The 18,186-nt window shown below is 37.9% G+C and overlaps 1 protein-coding gene across 5 annotated transcripts in view; it reads left to right on the top strand.

The window, feature by feature from the left end:
* The window catches only part of CADPS2 (calcium dependent secretion activator 2), a 484,769-nt gene that overhangs the window by 356,751 nt on the left and 109,832 nt on the right, over positions 1–18,186 (top strand). For 3 of the 5 annotated variants that reach the window (XM_082846687.1, XM_082846686.1, XM_082846690.1), the window contains exons 15-17: positions 2,700–2,763; positions 5,959–6,082; positions 8,147–8,167. In XM_082846687.1, the coding sequence (XP_082702813.1) occupies positions 2,700–2,763; positions 5,959–6,082; positions 8,147–8,167 (209 nt within the window). The remainder of the gene's footprint in view (positions 1–2,699; positions 2,764–5,958; positions 6,083–8,146; positions 8,168–18,186) is intronic. The other 2 variants (XM_082846689.1, XM_082846688.1) reach the window with 1 other exon arrangement.

Below are 18,186 nucleotides of genomic sequence, written 5' to 3'. Positions count from 1 at the left end.
AACAAGGAATGGATAAAAAAATGTATTAGAATACTTCTGAGAAATGAAAAGGAATGAATTGTTGATACATTGCAATAGCATGAAAGAATATCGAAACAGCTATGCTGAGAGAAATCAGACCCAAAAAAGTTCAATACTGTATGATTCCTCTTACATGAAATTATAGGAAAACACAAACTAATCTAAATGACAGTAAATCAGTAGTTGCCTGGGCCCCACGAGTCGGGAGGAATCATTTGAGGGGCATGAATATGTATATTGCCTTGATTGTAGTGATGGTTTCACAGGTGTATACATATGTCAAAACTTATCAAATCGTATACTTTAAATCTGTGTAGTTCATTGTATGCCACTTACACCTCTAAATCTATTTTTTTTAAAAAGCTAAGAACTCGTCTTCCATAGTGGAAAGTTAGTAGGATAATATCTAAAACTGGAAAATCAAGAATTTGAAATATTATCATGTAGGTTAGGGATATGACATTTAAATACCAAAAGAATCAGCTAAAAGTTAAAAACATTTTTTTCTCGAGAAATTACTTGGGAAATGGGGGTGGAACTGACATAAAGGATTTACGTTTTTCATAAAAATCCCCTTAGGAAAAGTTCCCTTTCAGGCTATGTGCATATACAACTGATAAAAACAGATACTGTATTTAAAATTTTAATTTAAAAGTCAAAGAAAACCAGTTTAATCATTGGACAGGTCTATGCAGGCTCACTTATCTGTGTAATTAATTGACTAAAGTGAAAATCAGCGTGACTTTGATTTATTCAGATTAGGTATTAAACTTGGTTGAATTTTCTTTGTTAATTGAGTGTTTTTCACTTTGCTTAGCTATTACAGAGCTATCAAAGTGGTAAAAACCCAAAATATTTATCCTGAAAGGCAGAACAAAATGATTCCCTTCTTTTAAAACTTGTTTTGTGAAGATTAATTAAGCTTCTGTGTAGTTATTTTCTGTATTTTATTGATTCAGGATTACTTGTACTCTGTAAATGTGTTGAATTATTTACACATCATGGGCAGCTAATGCTAATTCAGAGCATACCCAGTGGGACCTCAAAGCTCTGAAATGCTAAATGTAATCTGGGGATCAGTAACATTCCATTCATAAAATGTGTCACCCATAGGTTAATGGAAATAAACAATAGGAAAGACAATGGGTGGATTATGCAGAAACACTGAAAAGATTTAAGCAGGAGGAGGGGACTACAAGAACCCAATTTGTGTTTTATTTAAACGTGGATTAAGGTTTATGGTATACAAAATGACTAAAGCTACTTTACTAATTTGCTAATGCTCTAAAAAGCACCACTGTGCAGGAAAAACTCTTATCAAAATAAATTGGTCATGTTTTTTTATGTGTGGGCGGGGGGAGGTAGTGGGGGGGATGCATAGAGGCAAGATTAAGTGAAGAAAAGTTTTAACAGTAAATGGAATGATAAACAGTGCTCTGAAGAAAAAGGTGAGTGGCTAGATTTATAAGACACTTACTTGCATTTATCTGACGCGAATGGAAGTTTCGCAAAACTAAAAGCTAATCCGAATGTAAATTCAGCTACGGCTTTGTGAGGAATCCATCTTTCTCTTTCTCTTTAAAATTAGGTCCAGTAAAGTTTCTCTTTAAAATTTGGTCCTGTAAAAGAACGTGAGCTTAAACTATATGTGCTTTTGAGGGAAACCTCTTCAAATTACAGTGTGGAAAAAAAGAATTTCTTTGTAATTACGTCTTAGAAAATACGTCTACTTAGTCCTTGGATAATGGCAAAAGACATGGAAATAAGTAAACTTTTCAAGTTATTAGTTTGAAGATGTCTAAGAGCAAAATGTCAGTCCGCGACAGCCCAGCTGCCTGTGTAGCACTTCATCTTGGGGCTGAGGCAGCGGTCAGGGAGGCTTTGCTGAACCTGGTTGAACAAGTGAGGGGCACCCGCAGGATGAAGTGGCCCTGACATTCTGTACTCTCTAAGTGGAAAGTGACCTGAAGAGGGACCCTCTTGTAAAGAGCAGTAAACCTGTCACCACCATGTGGCAGCTAACTTTTGAGGGGCCTACGCATCCTCCCAACTCTGACCCTGATTTCAGAATACCTGCCCTCCAGTTGTTGGTGTGTACTAGGAATACATGGGACTAGAAATACTTTGGATAAATGACTGCGGGCAATAGAGCTGCAGAAGGGTTACGTGAGGGGATGGGGAGGTTGGAGAGCTAGACACCAGCAGAGACAGGCAAGCAAATGTAAGGACAGGAGGGAGCCGGAACCTTGCTTCTCCTAGAAGTTATGTATGCAGTGTGTGTTTCCATCTTAAATCGCACATAAATATAGGAGGAAATAGGGGGAATCGTTTCATTTTATCATAGAGCTTGAATAACAACACCTTAAACAAGAAATTAGTAGGAAATGCATTTTAAGTTTCTCTTTACTTATAGGACCCTAGAGATTCCTTTTTGATTACTGTATTTTTGTACATGTATCATCGAAACTTGAGAACCTTTTGCATCACAGTTTATATCTTTACTGTTTAAGACATTTGAATCATGGGACTAGGTAAATTTCAGCATTTAAAAATTTCCTGCATGGGTCAATGCATGGGTCAAATGTTCTCCAATAACACCAAGTTATAGAAGAGGGAATTATTTAGCAGTCTTGGATATTAAATGTTTGACTTTTTTGTTCCTCCCTTTTTTTTTAAAGATACTGTTTTCCCTTTGGACGACCTGAAGGTGCACTGAAAGCTACACTTTCATTACTTGAAAGGGTATGTTTGAACGTTACTTTTTAAGTACTATTTGCATTCTCAATGGCTGTGTATTTCAGTGTTGAACTAGGCAAATGGTCCCATTCCTCATGAGTGTGGTGTCACCTGGGTCTGTTGCATTTCATCAGTTTCTCACTTTTTCTTGCTACATTCAAATTCTTCTATATCCTGCTTTTCCTCTCCAAAGCCTTTCTGAAGCCTACCACTGCCATCCTATGCTGAGTTAGGGTTAAAGTTATCATCTTTTTGGTAGTATCCATTTTTCCCACCTCTTTTTTTCCCCTCCTTATTTCAGATAAGTACAATTATCTGTTTTTCAGACTTTACAGTTGTCTTTTATTATCCCCCTGACTTATTTGTACTTCTGTCTGTCATATCCCTCATACCTATAAGAGTTTAACATTTAATATTCACAAACATATAATTTCTTTCATTCTAAGTTTATCTCAGAATTTATTTCAGTTCAATTTGTGTTACTTTGAAAGAATTCATGAATTACAGAAATTGATGATTATAGAAGTCATGAAATTATAGAAATATACAAAAAGTAAATAGCAAATAAGGTGTTATACCCATGCTAGAAATAATTTATTAATGAAAGTCTCTTCTCCACTGCTGTTTTTGTGGTAGATTAAGTGTAAAGGGAGGGGGGGGGTGGGAGGAAGGTCCAAGAGGGAGGGGATATATGTATACAAATAGCTGTTTCACTTCGTTGTACAGCAGAAACTAGTACGACATTGTAAAGCAATTCTACCCCAAACTATACCCCAGTAAAAAAAAAAAAGGGAAGTATCCTTTCACCTGTCTATAAAACTATTCATGTGCTAGTTGGAAGCTAACAGCTTAAGTAATGTGAACAAGTTTTATTCCTTATCTGTATTAAAAAGAATATCTAGGGATCATCTCTATCTCTTGATTTGATTATTCTGGTCCTGATTTGTTGACTTTAAGCACTTGGCTCTTGTTGATTTTTCTGCCCAAGGAATTGCAGATAATATATTATTTATTCGCACCTCTGAAAAGCAAAAAGGGGAGACATTGTTCAGTGATTTAAGGATTTGGGAGAGGAGGGCTAGAACTGATGACTAAAGTGAGATCTTTGGATTATAGATTGGTTTTATCTATATATCCCTGTCTTATCCTTGATTACTGTGAATGGTGTGATAGAAATATTATTGTCATAATTATCTGTTTTATTAGAATTTTTATAATATTAAAAGCTGCATGTAACTCAGGCTTTTCAGAGTTTTCATTTCATCCTATCCATTAAGGTATGATCAATGAGATAAAAATCCTTAAAGGCAGCTTTGCTTTTTGGAACGGCATCCCATCTTGGGTACCTAGTACAGCCTCTCTATATGCTGGTTTCCATGGCAGAGCTCCCATCCTCCCCCCGGCAGGGAAGAGTTAGTAACAGAAGAGATGCCCTTGTGCCCTGTACTGACAGGTGGCAGGATGAACAGTGACCTTTATTCCACTTACAGTAACTAATCATGTCTCTTGCTGAATTGAAAGAGAAATGGTAAGGGCTATTTCTTCATTTTCATGTCTCTGTACTTACTGAAATCTTAGAAAAATAAAATCTACCTGTGAATTCTTGATACAAATGGTATCTTGGAAGAACTTGGGGCGGAAACATGAAACAAATTGTGTGTCTCCCTTTTTGCACTTGCTAGCCCTTTATCTGTGCTTCTCCAGGAAAGGGGATTTAGTTTCCCCACACGCACTTCAAATGAAGTGTCCAGCTCCTAGATACTGTGAAATATTGCCTGATTTCAACCCTAGACTCACCTCTGTAATAGATACAGACATTCTAATTTTAACAGCTATTTCTATTATTTGAAAGTTTGGCACCATGGGAAAGCTTAATAGTAAAATTAATCTTAAATTTTAGTAATAATCACCTTAAAAATGATAGTGCCTGTTAATGCTTATATGTTTTTACTCTAAACACAAGGATTTTTCTGGCAATAAAAAGTCTAATGTGCAGTTCTAATTAAAGTGCCAAATATACATCAGTGTTGAAGATTTTTAATGTGAAAATATGAAGAAAAATTTAATTTGTTAGGGGAGGAAATCTTTAAGTGATAAAGTTTGCTGTTTTCAGAAGGAAGCCTTGTCTGACAAAATGAAAATATGTTGTCAAGGATCACCAGTGCTAGAATGACTGAATGAATTTGAGATTATAAAATCCGCAGTGCCGAGGCTGATCGAAATAGAATGAAGTAACAAACCATGAAATGGATGTCTTCATGTTCTTTCAATATTTCTTTCAAAGTAAAAGACTAATAGGATAGTCAGAACACTTACAAAAGTATTGACTTCTTTATGTTAAGATTTTGCTATACCTGTATATTGTAGAATTTGAATGTAAGCAAAGCACGGAAAGCCACATCAATTATATGGAAAATAGCGTATGACTAATTGTATAATCAAAACTTACTGTGAGCAGTTTTATCAGTAAGAAAGTTTTAAGGAAAATTATCAATGAGTAACTATAAAAGTACTTAAATACATTATATTTTGAATTCTGGATACAATTGTATTTTCCATTTGCCAATAGTAATACTTTTAAGTGAAAAATCCAAAAACACAATTTAGGAACCCAACAGAAAATAATCCGTTTTTTGTTTTTCTTTTAAATTTCAGGAAGTTTTCCTTGTGTTTTAACATTTGATACTCCATTCATTTCACTAAGACAAAGAAGTTCCCCCTATCCCCAGCAGATCAAAATAACTAAAGTATAATTAGTGAGAGTAGTGGTCTTGATTTTTATAAAGCCCATAAATGATGCTTATTTTAATGGAATTTATGTTTTCATATATATTGCTCAAAAGATTTAAAGCTTTTAAATCAGGTATATGCAAGGTAAACTTTATTACAAAGTATCCTAAGGACTGTAATCCTCCTTTGAAACAGCTGCTCTAGTGGCGTTGTGGGTCCCTGGAGGAAAAGTGACAGTCACACTGAATGGTGGCTTGGGCAAGGGAGGTTTTGATGTGCATAAATGATGCTTAGACAGGCGGAGCCAAGACTGGGAGAAATTACTTCCCGGTTGTGGAGTGCTGACTCATCACCTCCCCCAGCGTTACCTAGGACCCCTTCCTACCAATAGGTCTAGGGCAATTTGTGTACTTGATTTTTAGTATGTTATGCCGTCTCTCTCTCCCTCTCTCTCTCTCTCTCTCTCTCTAGGTTTTAATGAAAGATATTGCCACTCCCATACCAGCGGAAGAGGTGAAAAAAGTGGTCAGAAAATGTCTTGAGAGAGCTGCCTTGATCAATTACACGAGACTCACAGAATATGCCAAGATAGAAGGTCAGTGCAGTGAGCAATTGCCGAAATGGCAGTGAGAGCCAACATTGCCTATTAACTGCTTTTTCTGTGAGAAGTCCTTTCCTTTCTTGAACAAACCTGTGCCATGGCAAAGGGAAATGTCTCATTAAAATCTCAGCTGGTGAACTAAAGAGCTTTTTCCTATTCATTGCCTTAATATGCCTCCTGGGACTCTGCTTGAATGAAAGACCCAGGATTCATGCTTAAGTTGTCCTTTGTTCTTACTTTGAGTTTTGAAGAAACCAAAACGTGTTTTCATGGGTTGTATTTTTTGACATTACAGTAAGTATGTCTAACATTTAAACTATGGGCAGTGTATTCTTTCCTGATCAGTAACAGTGTAGTATTATTTTATTTTATTTTTGGTTCTGCAGCATCTCTCAGAGAAAGAGGAAACTTGTTGATTGTCGTGAGGGCTGAAATAAACTGATAGAATTTCCTGCAACTTTTAATTGCTTACAATATATTGATGCATTTGTAAGATTAGCTCTCTTGAGAGGACTGTGCATTTTTTCTCTTTCTTCAGGTTTTATTCATTAAGGATAATTATTTTATTCATTTAAGGTTTAAGATAACTTAGAAATACATAGATTGAAATTTGTGGCAAAGTCACACAATCAGCTTTTATCTGACAATCCTTTGACTGATATAATTAAAAGTAATAGAAATGACCTCAGGTTCTTTAATTATCATAAAACTAGCTTGTGTAATACATGTAGCATTAACTTAGGGAGGAAAAAAGTTTATAGTGTTAAATACTTATCTCTAAAAATAAAAAGTAAATCATCTGTTAGAAAAAATTTAGTAACTTTTAATATAAAATTGTATTTAATGAATTATAAATTTATTAATGAGTTGATACTGTGATAGATTCATCAAAATTGGGACAATGAAAAAGATGATTATAACTGGCTGTGTTATATCCTTTTTTCTCTCCAAATCTGATCAAGCTTTCTAACAAGCACGTGATAGCCAGCCTCCTGAGTGATTAACAAAAAAGCCATCCCATCACTATAGCAACCAATATTATATCACGAGAGTAACAACATGAAACCTCCTTAGATACCAGTTTAACATCATTAATTATGATACCATGTTGTGTCAAAGCAGAAGCAATGAATATTAGGTCATTTGGGGAAAGTGGAAGATAAACTGATTGGTTTTCACGTTTTGAATACTCCTTCAAACAATTTTCATGTTTTGGGAATATTGGGTATTGTGAACATGGATTGAAAGATTGATATAAAAATAGACATATGAAAACCTTTCAACTCTGGCAAAGAGAAAAAATTGTAGGCAACCTGAGTAAACACAATATTGTTTTATCTAAATATTATGAATGCGCTCCAAAAAACTATGAGAATCCTTTTGGTCTTAACTATTTTAGTTATTTTTGACCATTACCTTATCCAACAATACTGAAAAGATATGCAGTATATTTTTTGTTTTATCTCTGTATTTATTTTCTAGTTGTAGAGTCCATTTTAATATGGACAAATGAAGAACTTTCTTTTATTTGTACACAGACATGGGCTCCTCTCGTTAATCAGCTGGATAAACACGTTAACAATGGTGATCAGAAAGGAATAGTTATTCTTCTGGATCACACACAAAAACAAGTCTGTGTTAGAGAAAAGCCTAAAAGAGGACCCAATGGAGAGTGAGCAGGGAACTCTCCCACCTCTTCCTTTCTGGAGTCACCCCCTCTCTTATCTCGAGTCCAGTGTGAGAACATTCTAGAAAAAGGATCCTAGACATCTAGTCAGGTAGGACTGCTGAGCAGTCTCTTTTCAAAAAAAAAATAAAATGCATACTTACTAGATAAGAAAAGCTTTTATCCTTTTCATTTTCTCCCTTCTCCCCCTTTTTTTGTATCTTAAAAAATCAAGTGCTTTGTTTTATGCTCAGACCAAGACCAAAGTCGACTTTAAGTTAGAAATAGGAAATGGGCTACTTTTCTTTGCTTGATTGGTCTTTTACGTTACGTGAGTGAGCAACACGTGTAGAGTTTGTTTTTCTCCTAAATTCTCTTCTCTTGTGTTTTAGGCCCAGCAGAAAAGGAAACAGGTAATTAATGTTTGTACATGCATGTGTCATTATTTCTAATGTGGCGGTGTTGTGTTTTGATATGGATGAATAGCTCTTTCCTTTTCAGGGCTCCTGTTAGATCACTTTGACTAAGATACTGAAAAGACTTTGATTTTATTGGAACTGTTGCTAATGCTTTGTATGGAAAATATAGGCCATTTATCTCTACAAAAGTTCAGCAATGTTTTTTTGATATGAATTCAAAGCAAAACACCTGAGGCTGTATTAATGTTATGCATTAGGTTTTAACCACGTACACTAATCTTATTTGGAAGCTGTTGCCAATATTTGAAGGACTCTGACAGCTAGAAAAGAGGACCATCTTTCTTTTATCACTCCTGGAACATAACCTGAGAGTAAAAATGCATAAATGCTATTAAGTAAAAAGTAAGCAGCTCTTAACTTTGAAAGTTGTTAATCATAGTAATGAGCAGAGGTTATAAAATCCCATTCTCAAGAAATTGCTAGGAAAGAGTTCTTCTCTGGGTCTCTGAGATTTTAAAGATTTTGTTACTTTTGTGTGTGTGTGCGCGCACGCCACTTATCACGGTTGTAATTAATTTATGTATGTATTTATTTTTGTCTGCGTTGGGTCTTCGTTGCTGCACACAGGCTTTCTCTAGTTGTGGCAAGCGGGGGCTACTCTTCATTGTGGTATGCGGGCTTCTCATTGCGGTGGCTTCTCGTTGCGGAGCACGGGCTCTAGGCGTGCAGGCTTCAGTAGTTGTGGCTCACAGGCTCTAGAGTGCAGGCTCAGTAGTTGTGACGCACGGGCTTAGTTGCTCCGCGGCATGTGGGATCCTCCCGGACCAGGGCTCGAACATGCATCCCCTGCATTGGCAGGCGGACTCTTAACCACTGCACCACCAGGGAAGTCCCACAGTTGTAATTAATTTAATTAATGGGCCATTATGTATTCATCCTGTCCATCTCCGCTTCAGCCTCTTGCAGGCAGGGTCTCTACTGAACTTGTTCACTGTTGTATCTCCAGCACCCAGCACTGTGCCCATGACACAAAGTAGGTACTTAGTAGTTGGAAAGAGACAAGAGGTCCATTAGTTAAGTTCCATTTGAAATCAGTGGCATGAGAGACAAGTGATGAACCTTTCTAATCTGAGTTTTCTCATCTTAGTCAAATTTTGCGTGCAGTCTTATGGACAAGTTTGTTTGGGTTGTTTTTAACTGAAGTCTTCCATTCAGGATGCTATTTCTTTTTTCCGACCTTCACTTCTTTCCCAGTGTTTGACCTCAAAAAGTGTCAGGAACAAAACACTCAGAGCCAGGAAAAGGGGAAAGAACACACCTACAATGATCGCTGAAGTGCACTTTAGAAAAGATGAATTAGAAAACAATATTACCATCCCCTCTTATGACAGCCCGCTGTGATAGCAGCAGCCCCATGATCTTTAACAAACTTCTTCAAAACCTCGTATAGCATCTTATCTCCCACATTTCTGTTGTAAAAATAGTTTTTATATAACTTTCAGACAAGAAGTCTAGGGTTGTTAGTGGTTTTCCCACTTGCCATAGAGTAAATAAGTCAGCCAGCTGGGACTGGAGTCAGGTGTCCTGATCCCCAGCCTACAGAGACTACACTCCTGTCCCTGTGAAATAGGAAGGGGCCACCATATGCCATGACAAGGATGGAGCAGAGGCAGTTGCCCTGTTTGTGACAGTTGCTGTCCGCTGTGTACAGCACTTCCAACCAGATGAAAGGCTTCCCTTCACTTGTGTTTAACACCGTACCATGGCTCAACTGTCTGGGCTGCAGACTCTGGGAAAAATACTTTTTAAAAGTCAAATGCTTGTATAGAAAAGAGAAAAAAATCAGTATAGCCTCAGTAATTTAAGAGAATCGAAGGGAAAGCTACCCTCCATTGAAGACTTCTGAAGTAACAGAAGAGAGGTTTTTAAGAAATGTCGTTACATTCCTTTAGTTGTATTTGGTTGCCAGTTAACAGGGTTACCTAGTAAATGTTCTTGGAGGTGGTTTTAAAAGTGAGTAAAAATGAGAATATCAATTGCATATGTAAGAGCTTAAATGCTTGATAAGACTTTGAAACAGCACGCACTTGAGCATTATAATCATTATCCCCTGTTCGTTTGTTCCACATAGAGAAGAGGAAAATTTGGCTCAAGTTTTGTCATCATGTTGTCGTCTGTTGACCTGCCTGTTGCCCCAGAGGTTTTTCATTTACACTGCTTCAGGAGTTCCTTAAACAACTCTTCAAAACAGATATTTTACAGAAGAGGTAACTAAGACTTCAGAAAAAGGCGGTAACTGGCACAAGGTTGTGCTGCTATTAAAATTCAGCAGACCTGAGATTCGCACCCATGTTCCTCGGACACCAGAGGGCTCCTCTCCCCGTGGCTGCCCTGCCTCCAAGGCTGTCTGATCCAAAGTCATGGCATTTTCTGATAAACCCCTCACACACATCACAAAAGCCAAGGGTTAATATTGGTAGCGTCTCTTTTTCCAAAAATAATATTTATTTAATAATAGGAGCAAACACTTACATGCCAGGCACTATTGTAAGCACTTTACATGTATCTGTTTATTCTTTACTACAAGCCTTTACAGTAAATACTACTATTATTATTCCTTTTTTAGTAAACCAAAGTAGAGAGGTTATTATCTACCAGCCAGTCTCTGGTCACATAGCTAGTAAGTGGGAGATTAGAACCCACTGTCTACCTATTAAGATATCTTCTTATTTTCCTATGTCTTCCTTCCTCTCCATTCTTGGCAAGCTTGCATAGTTCAATTTGCACTCAGTTAAAATTCACGGACATTTAAAAAGGAGTCTGGAACAGTGCTGCACATAGAAATATGATGAAAGCCATATATGTAACTTGGAAAAAAAATTGTAGTCACATTAAAGAGGTAAAAAGAAATACGTGGAATTAATTTTATGCATATAGCTTATTTAACCCAGTATACCCAAAATATCATCATTTTAAAATGTATTCAGTATACACAACTATTGAGATATTTTACATTATTTTTTTCCTGTGTCTTTGAAATCCAATGGGCATCTCCCTCTCCCAGCACATCTCCATTAGAAGTAGCCCCGTTTCAAGTACTCATCCACCACATGTGGCTAGTGGCTGCTGAATTGGACAACACAGGTGTCTGGTTGGAAGGCTAAGAGCTGAACTCCAGAAACTGACTCTTTTTATTTTCCCGGACACATGTTAAGTGTCGGGTGTTGAACGTGATTAAAATGTGCAGCCTCCCCAACCCCGAATGTCTCTTCCCTTTCCCTGCTTTATTTTTCTCCATAGCCCATTTGATCTAACACACAAGATAGTTCTTTCACCCAGCTATTGTCCTAGAATGTTAGCCCCACAAGGGCAGGGCTTATGTATTTCAAAACTGCTGTATCTCCAGTGCCAAGAAAAGTGCCTGGTGCGGTGTTACTCGATAAGTACTTCATTGAATAAACGATTGAGTTAATGTCCCAGAGAGTGATCAGGCTCTTTACAGCAGAGAGAACATCTGTAAGCTGGCAGGTTGGCTTGCAAAAGATCATTCAAACCAATCACTGAATAATTAACAATATAGAGCAAAAACTAACCGCTAAAAAATAACAAGGTTGGAACAATTAAACCAGAATTTCATGCCCTTTACAATGGTGTAGCGTGGGAGTGAGGAGGCACTAACTCTGGATCACAGACGCCAGAAGTTATAGACAGCAGCTGTATTAATGATAGTTAAGAATCTAACCTGTTTCCGTTGTTTCTATAATTCAGCGTGTTGCTCAGTTTGACTCATAGTTCTTGTCTATCCTTGGGAATTCTTCAGATTCTCCACTGGCAGCACAAATTTGCAGAATAAAGGAATTTTACAACTCTGTAATAGATGAAATAAAACAGATGACCTCTCTCTAAATGCCTTCTTTCCTTCTTGGGAATTATTCACATGTGTCTTATGAGAACAGATAGTCCATTTTAAGAACTTGAAACTTCTAGAAAGCAATTTTTTTTTTTTAATTTTAAGAAAAGTTTGAGATTTACACTGTTGTGAAATCAGCTACTTTTCTTCTTTGGTTTAATTTTATCCCTAACTTTTTATGTAATAGTAAGATTATTTTTATTTATAATCCAAGGTTCAAAATGATACTGAAACTTTATGTTTCTCATTGTATTTTTCTTAAATCACATACCTTGTTGATGCAGATTAGCTGTTACTTATAAAGAAGAATCCATTCTTTAATTCACGGAAGTTTTTATGGACAAGAATAACTCTAAAACATCTAATAACAGTCCCTGTCTTCTCCTGAAAACTACATAACATATTGTGACTTACGATAAAAGAGGGAGACCACTCCTTAGAGCTTGCCTTGACCTGAGATCTTTTATGTAAATTTGGTACCTAAGCTTCTTGTGAATCTCAAAACGTGGAGGTGCCCTAAACAAAAGGTAGCATGGAATGAACAGGCAGAGGCTTTGTGCAGTGATGATCTCTCTGGGCCCTCTGGTTGCCAGGTTCCCAGGTCTAACCCCCAGTGCTTTCATTTTCAAAGTCTCAGTTGAACAGAACAGAGATGCTTTCCCAGAGGGCCACGCTGCTTGCTTGCTTTGAGTGGAGAAGTTGCACTGTGGCCATCCTTACGTCATTAGGATGTGTTTGCCATCTGGGTGGCATTTTAATTTAGCACTTCATTGTCAGAGTGTAGCGATAAATAATAAATAAGTGAAATCTGTTCTACTGAAGGACATGTGTGTGCACAGAAATGAGTGTATAAACTGCACAGTTGATGAAAATGCTTTTTGTTAATGAATAATTTCATATTAATATTTCTAGGATAACTTAGCAGTGTACTCTCATAAAAGTTTTTTGAGTTTCCTTATAAATTTGATTCTTAAAATTTTTGAGTATTATATGTTACCATGAATTCAGGCTACAATGCCTAAGTAATAGACCTGAAATTTTGCACTCCCATAGCACTGGCAACACTTTGCAGGAGGTAATTTGTATACTAAAAGAAACAGGGCCCTCACCTTAGAAATGATAAAACAAAATTAAAGAACTGAAGAATTTCTGTCCAGCCTGTTTGGACAGTGTGGCTTGGACTCTGGGACAGGCCTGAAAGTAAAACCTCTGTGACCATGTCTGCTTCTGATGATTTCACCTGATGATTTAGGGACAAATTGATAGATACGATTTCCGGCTCTGAAACAAAGAGAATGACCTATTGTCTTTTTATTTAAAATATTTGAGAACATCATATAAATCTGTAAAGTTTTTTCTTCTTTTAGTTTGTAAGGCAATATGTGCATATAAGTAAAAACTCATTGCTTGAGCTACCCTGATTTAGCATCTGTGATTACCTGGATAGGATCAAATTAAAATTTATTTTTGCACTATATACAAAGAAAAGCTGTGAGTATTTTTCAGATGGTCAATGAACTATTTAAGTTACCTAAGAAGATAATTGTTTTCTTTTTTTTTTTTTTTTTTTTTTTAACGGTACGCGGGCCTCTCACTGTTGTGGTCTCTCCCATTGCGGAGCACAGGCTCAGCGGCCACGGCTTGCGGGCCCAGCCGCTCCGCAGCATGTGGGATCTTCCCGGACCGGGGCACGAACCCACGTCCCCTGCATCGGCAGGCGGACTCTCAACCACTGCGCCACCAGGGAAGCCCGATAATTGTTTTCTGATAACCATAAATTACTTTGATTCTATCACCGAGTATGATACAATTGAAATGCTAATTTTAAACTATTTTTATCAGCATGTTCTTCTCAATATATTGAATAAGATGTCTTTCACATCTCCTTGCCACACCGTTAGCCTTATTCTATATAATGTATGTGCCAGAAAGTATTAAAACCATATTCTCTTTTAAGTACTACGTAAGTAATATGAATTCACTTTGGCTATTTCCACATCTGATCTGGAAGAATGAGGATTTCTGGTACATTTGCCCCAACTTCTCTCCCACCAACTCGCTAGCCCCTCAAGATAAGAACCCCGCACTATATAATTTGTGTTCTTGTCAATTAGTCAGCTCATGACAACGTTGACAGATTCATCCCCATGTATCCAAAACTGGTTTGGGAATATAACAAGCAGGAGTTGCAGGGATTATTGATTAGAAAAGGCAAGTAAAGGCGTGACTTGCTTATGTCTGACAGAGCTTTCAAGCTCTGTATGTACCTTCTGTCAGCTTAGGACAGAGGACAAGAGTGTGGTGCAGTTGCTCAGTAGCTCTCGGCACACTCAGGTCACTAACCAACTAAGTGAAAAGTCAAATGAAGAGATGAGGTGCACCCTTGTACACCAGTGGCAACCCGATGGCAGTGCTTTCAGCACTCCTGGGACCTCTGCACCCACTGTTTACCCACAGCTTTAGTGACCAAAGGACGAGGGTTCTGTCAACTCCAAAGCATGGAGACATTTAAAGACACTTCGGTCTCTCTCCTCTAAAATTAGTTCTGGGTCTGCGTTCCTCTAACATCCTTGCTGACTGATCTTCGTTTGATTCTGGAAAGCGTTAGTATGTGTTACTCTGTCTAAAACAACTGCTGGCCTTCTGTCCTGCTGCCCTCTGCTTTTGGCTTTCTGTCCCTTATACTGGGGTTAACATTACCAGTGCCGAGTGATTTCTAATGCCATGAGATCATTTGCGACCCAAATGAGCAGAACTTTTCCTTGATCCACAGTCTCTTTGTCAATGAGTCATCCATCATTTCTCTCCATTTTTATGTCATTCTATTTTGAGTGTGAATTACAATAGATAAGGACGATCTCAATCAGAGACAGTTGTAGCTAATTCCACATATAAAAAAAATGAAAACTTGATTCAATCTTGAACAATGTTCTCCTTCCGGATCAGGCTATAATAGGAACTTGAGCTTAAGTTTAAATGACACCTAAGTTAAAGGTTATTTAAGGGCAGACACTTCCTTTCAATCTTGTAAAGTGCATAGTAAGCCTCAGCTTTCCAGCTCTGTACCTCCCAACTTCCTGTTATTTATACTCACCTGTGTCTTCTCTTCTGCATCATCAGGGGATGAGGTATCTTCCTCTTCAAGGCCAACGTGTCCACCTATCATGTTGACCCCAATTCCACTTACCTCTTTCCGGATGTATTTTACTGCATTATATATCTCTTCTTTCTCCTGTGGCTTGTACCTCCGTCTTCTTTTACATGTTTCCCTTCCATTTATAATCATGGTATCTCCCTAAATAATGCCTTATCTTGAGCTCTACACCTCCTTTCAGTTACCATCCAAAAAGCAGGCTATACTCTCACCTTCATTGTACTCACCTTCACGCCACTTCGCCCAAAGAAGTTTGGCTTCCAATGTCACCAGTCTGTCCTGTGGGGAGTTAGTTACACTAGCCTGGAGCATGGCTGGTCAGAAGGAGAGCGGAAGGGAGGAAAACTTTTAAATTCTGCTCCTGCCTCCCCACTACATTGCCTTGAGATGTCCAACTCCTTATCTTTTGTCATTGGAATTGGTAGCAGTAGGTCAGGTGGTGTCTGTGGTATTAGCAAAACAGGGCCTCAGCTGTGCTGCAGTGAGATGTTGATGAAGATAGGAAAGGGCTGAGCCACAGCTGCTCATCCCTTCACTCCTCTACATCCAAACGCTGTAGCCTGGTGAATTACAGGACTGTTGACCAAGTGCTGTTGCTTTGAATCCAACAAATTAATGGTGAATCCCTGTCCACAGGAGTTGCCTCATGACTTAGTAGGAAAAGGAAATTATCAGTGTTGGTTCTGTGTTGCCTGGAACTCTCTGCTCCAAAGCTTAAGCTTCTGTCTTTTCGAAGTCCCTGCAAAGGACACAAGCCTGCCCATCACCCCATTCTTTGTACCTCCAAATGATCGTGAGCTCTCAAACTAAAATTACTAGACTCCTAAGGAGTGCAGCTCTTAGTAAAGACGATAGGTGATATGTACCACCTGGAACTGATGGAGCAAGAATTTAAATTGAGCATAATACTCTCAAGGTGTTACAGGAGGATGCTAGCTTGTCCCTTCTTGCTGCAGGGACAAGAAGTCATGAAAAACCAAGTGGAAATATTGGGTATGAAAATAATATGGTTGTAAGAAAAACAGGATACAGGATGAATATAGCTGAAGAACTTGATAGTGACCTAGGAGATCAGAATGGGGGCTGCAGGGAAGGAGAAATAAGTAGACAATACAAAAGGAAAGCTAAGTGATATGGAGAATAGAAATAGAGTAAGACAGACTTCCATCAGACTGGTTAAGAAAAAGATGCAGATAAATATAGTATGAAAGAGAAAAAGTAACTAGAGACACAAAACAAAATAATAGAGTATTGTGAACCAATACAAAATTGAAAGTCTCAAAAAACTGTATATTGGTAAAGTCAGCACAAAAAACAAAACTCAAGTAGGCCAATAAATTTGAAAGAAATTGAAATAGTTGTCAAAGATCTCCCATCCCCAAATTCCTAGACCCAGTTGTTTTAGGAGGTAAGTTCTACCAAACTTTTAAGGAACAAATAATTCCTATCCAAAATAGGTTCAGTAAAATGGGAAGTGAGGGGAGTTCATTTCATGAAGCAGGTATAATCATGGTTCCTAAACCTGATCAAGACAATAGAATAAGAGAGAAATAGGGCTTCCCTGGTGGCACAGTGGTTAAGAATCCGCCTGCCAATGCAGGGGACATGGGTTCAAGCCCTGGTCCGGGAAAATCCCACGTGCCACGGGGCAACTAAGCCTGCAGGCCACAACTACTGAGCCTGTGTGCCACACTACTGAAGCCCACGTGCCTAGAGCCTGTGCTCTGCAACAAGAGAAGCCACCGCAGTGAAAAGCCTGTGTGCCGCAACGAAGAGTAACCCCTGCTCGGTGCAACCAGAGAAAGCCCACGCGCAGCAATGAAGACCCAACGCAGCCAAAAATAAGTAAAATTTTTAAAAAAGAATTATTACAGGTCCATTTCATTATAAGCATCTATGCAAAATTCCTAGATATGATATTAGCTCACAAAATCCAACAGTGTATTTGTAAAATAATATATCATAGTCAATGGGATTTGTTCCAAGAATATAAAAGTGATTCAACATCAAAAAACTAAAAAACTTAAAGATCAAATGATCTCAACAGATTTTTTTTTTTTTTTTTTTTGCGGTACGCAGGCCTCTCACTGTTGTGGCCTCTCCCATTGCGGAGCACAGGCTCCGGACGCGCAGGCTCAGCGGCCATGGCTCATGGGCCCAGCCGCTCCGGGGCATGTGGGATCTTCCCGGACCGGGGCACGAACCCGTGTCCCCTGCATCGGCAGGCAGACTCTCAACCACTGCGCCACCAGGGAAGCCCCTCAATAGATATTTTTAAAAGGGTGAAACAGTTTAACACTTAGCCATAAAATTAAAAAAAAAAATAGGCTGTTAGCCTAGATAGACTTCCTTAGCTTTATAAAATCCATATAGGAAAAGACCTACAGTGAATATTTAATGAAGAAAGTTTAAAGGCATTCTCTAGGATTAGGAACAAGACAAGTACATAAACTTCCATTTTTCACAGTACTGAGAGTCTCAGACTCTACATAAAATGAATGAAAAAAAGGTGAATCAAAAGATTGGAAAGAGAGGAGATAAAACCATCATTGTTTGCAGATGAAATGATCATCTCCCTAGAATATTCTACAGGATCTAAATAGAGCCTATTAGATACAAAAGTTCAGCAAGGTTGTAAAGCCAGCCTGTTAAAATCAATAGCCTTTCTCTACATCAGAGGTCCACAAACTTTTTAGTTTCAGGACCCATCACACTCTTAAAAATTAACACAGATCCCAAAGAGCTTTTGTTTATGTAGGTTATATCTACCAATATTTACCATACTAGAAATAAATTTATAAAATGTCATTGTTTAAAAATAAATATAAACTCATTACTTGTCAACACGAAACATTTTTATGAAAGAAAAAATTTCCAAAACAAACAAAAAACTATGTAGTGAGAAGTTTACAGTGTTTTACCTTTTCGTACATCTCTTTAATGGCTTCC

This window comes from Leucopleurus acutus, assembly GCF_964270905.1.
Source record: "Leucopleurus acutus genome assembly, chromosome: 9".
NCBI classification, from domain to species: domain Eukaryota; kingdom Metazoa; phylum Chordata; class Mammalia; order Artiodactyla; family Delphinidae; genus Leucopleurus; species Leucopleurus acutus.
Note: the sequence above shows the minus strand (reverse complement) of the source record. Positions and strands in the feature narration are given on the sequence as shown.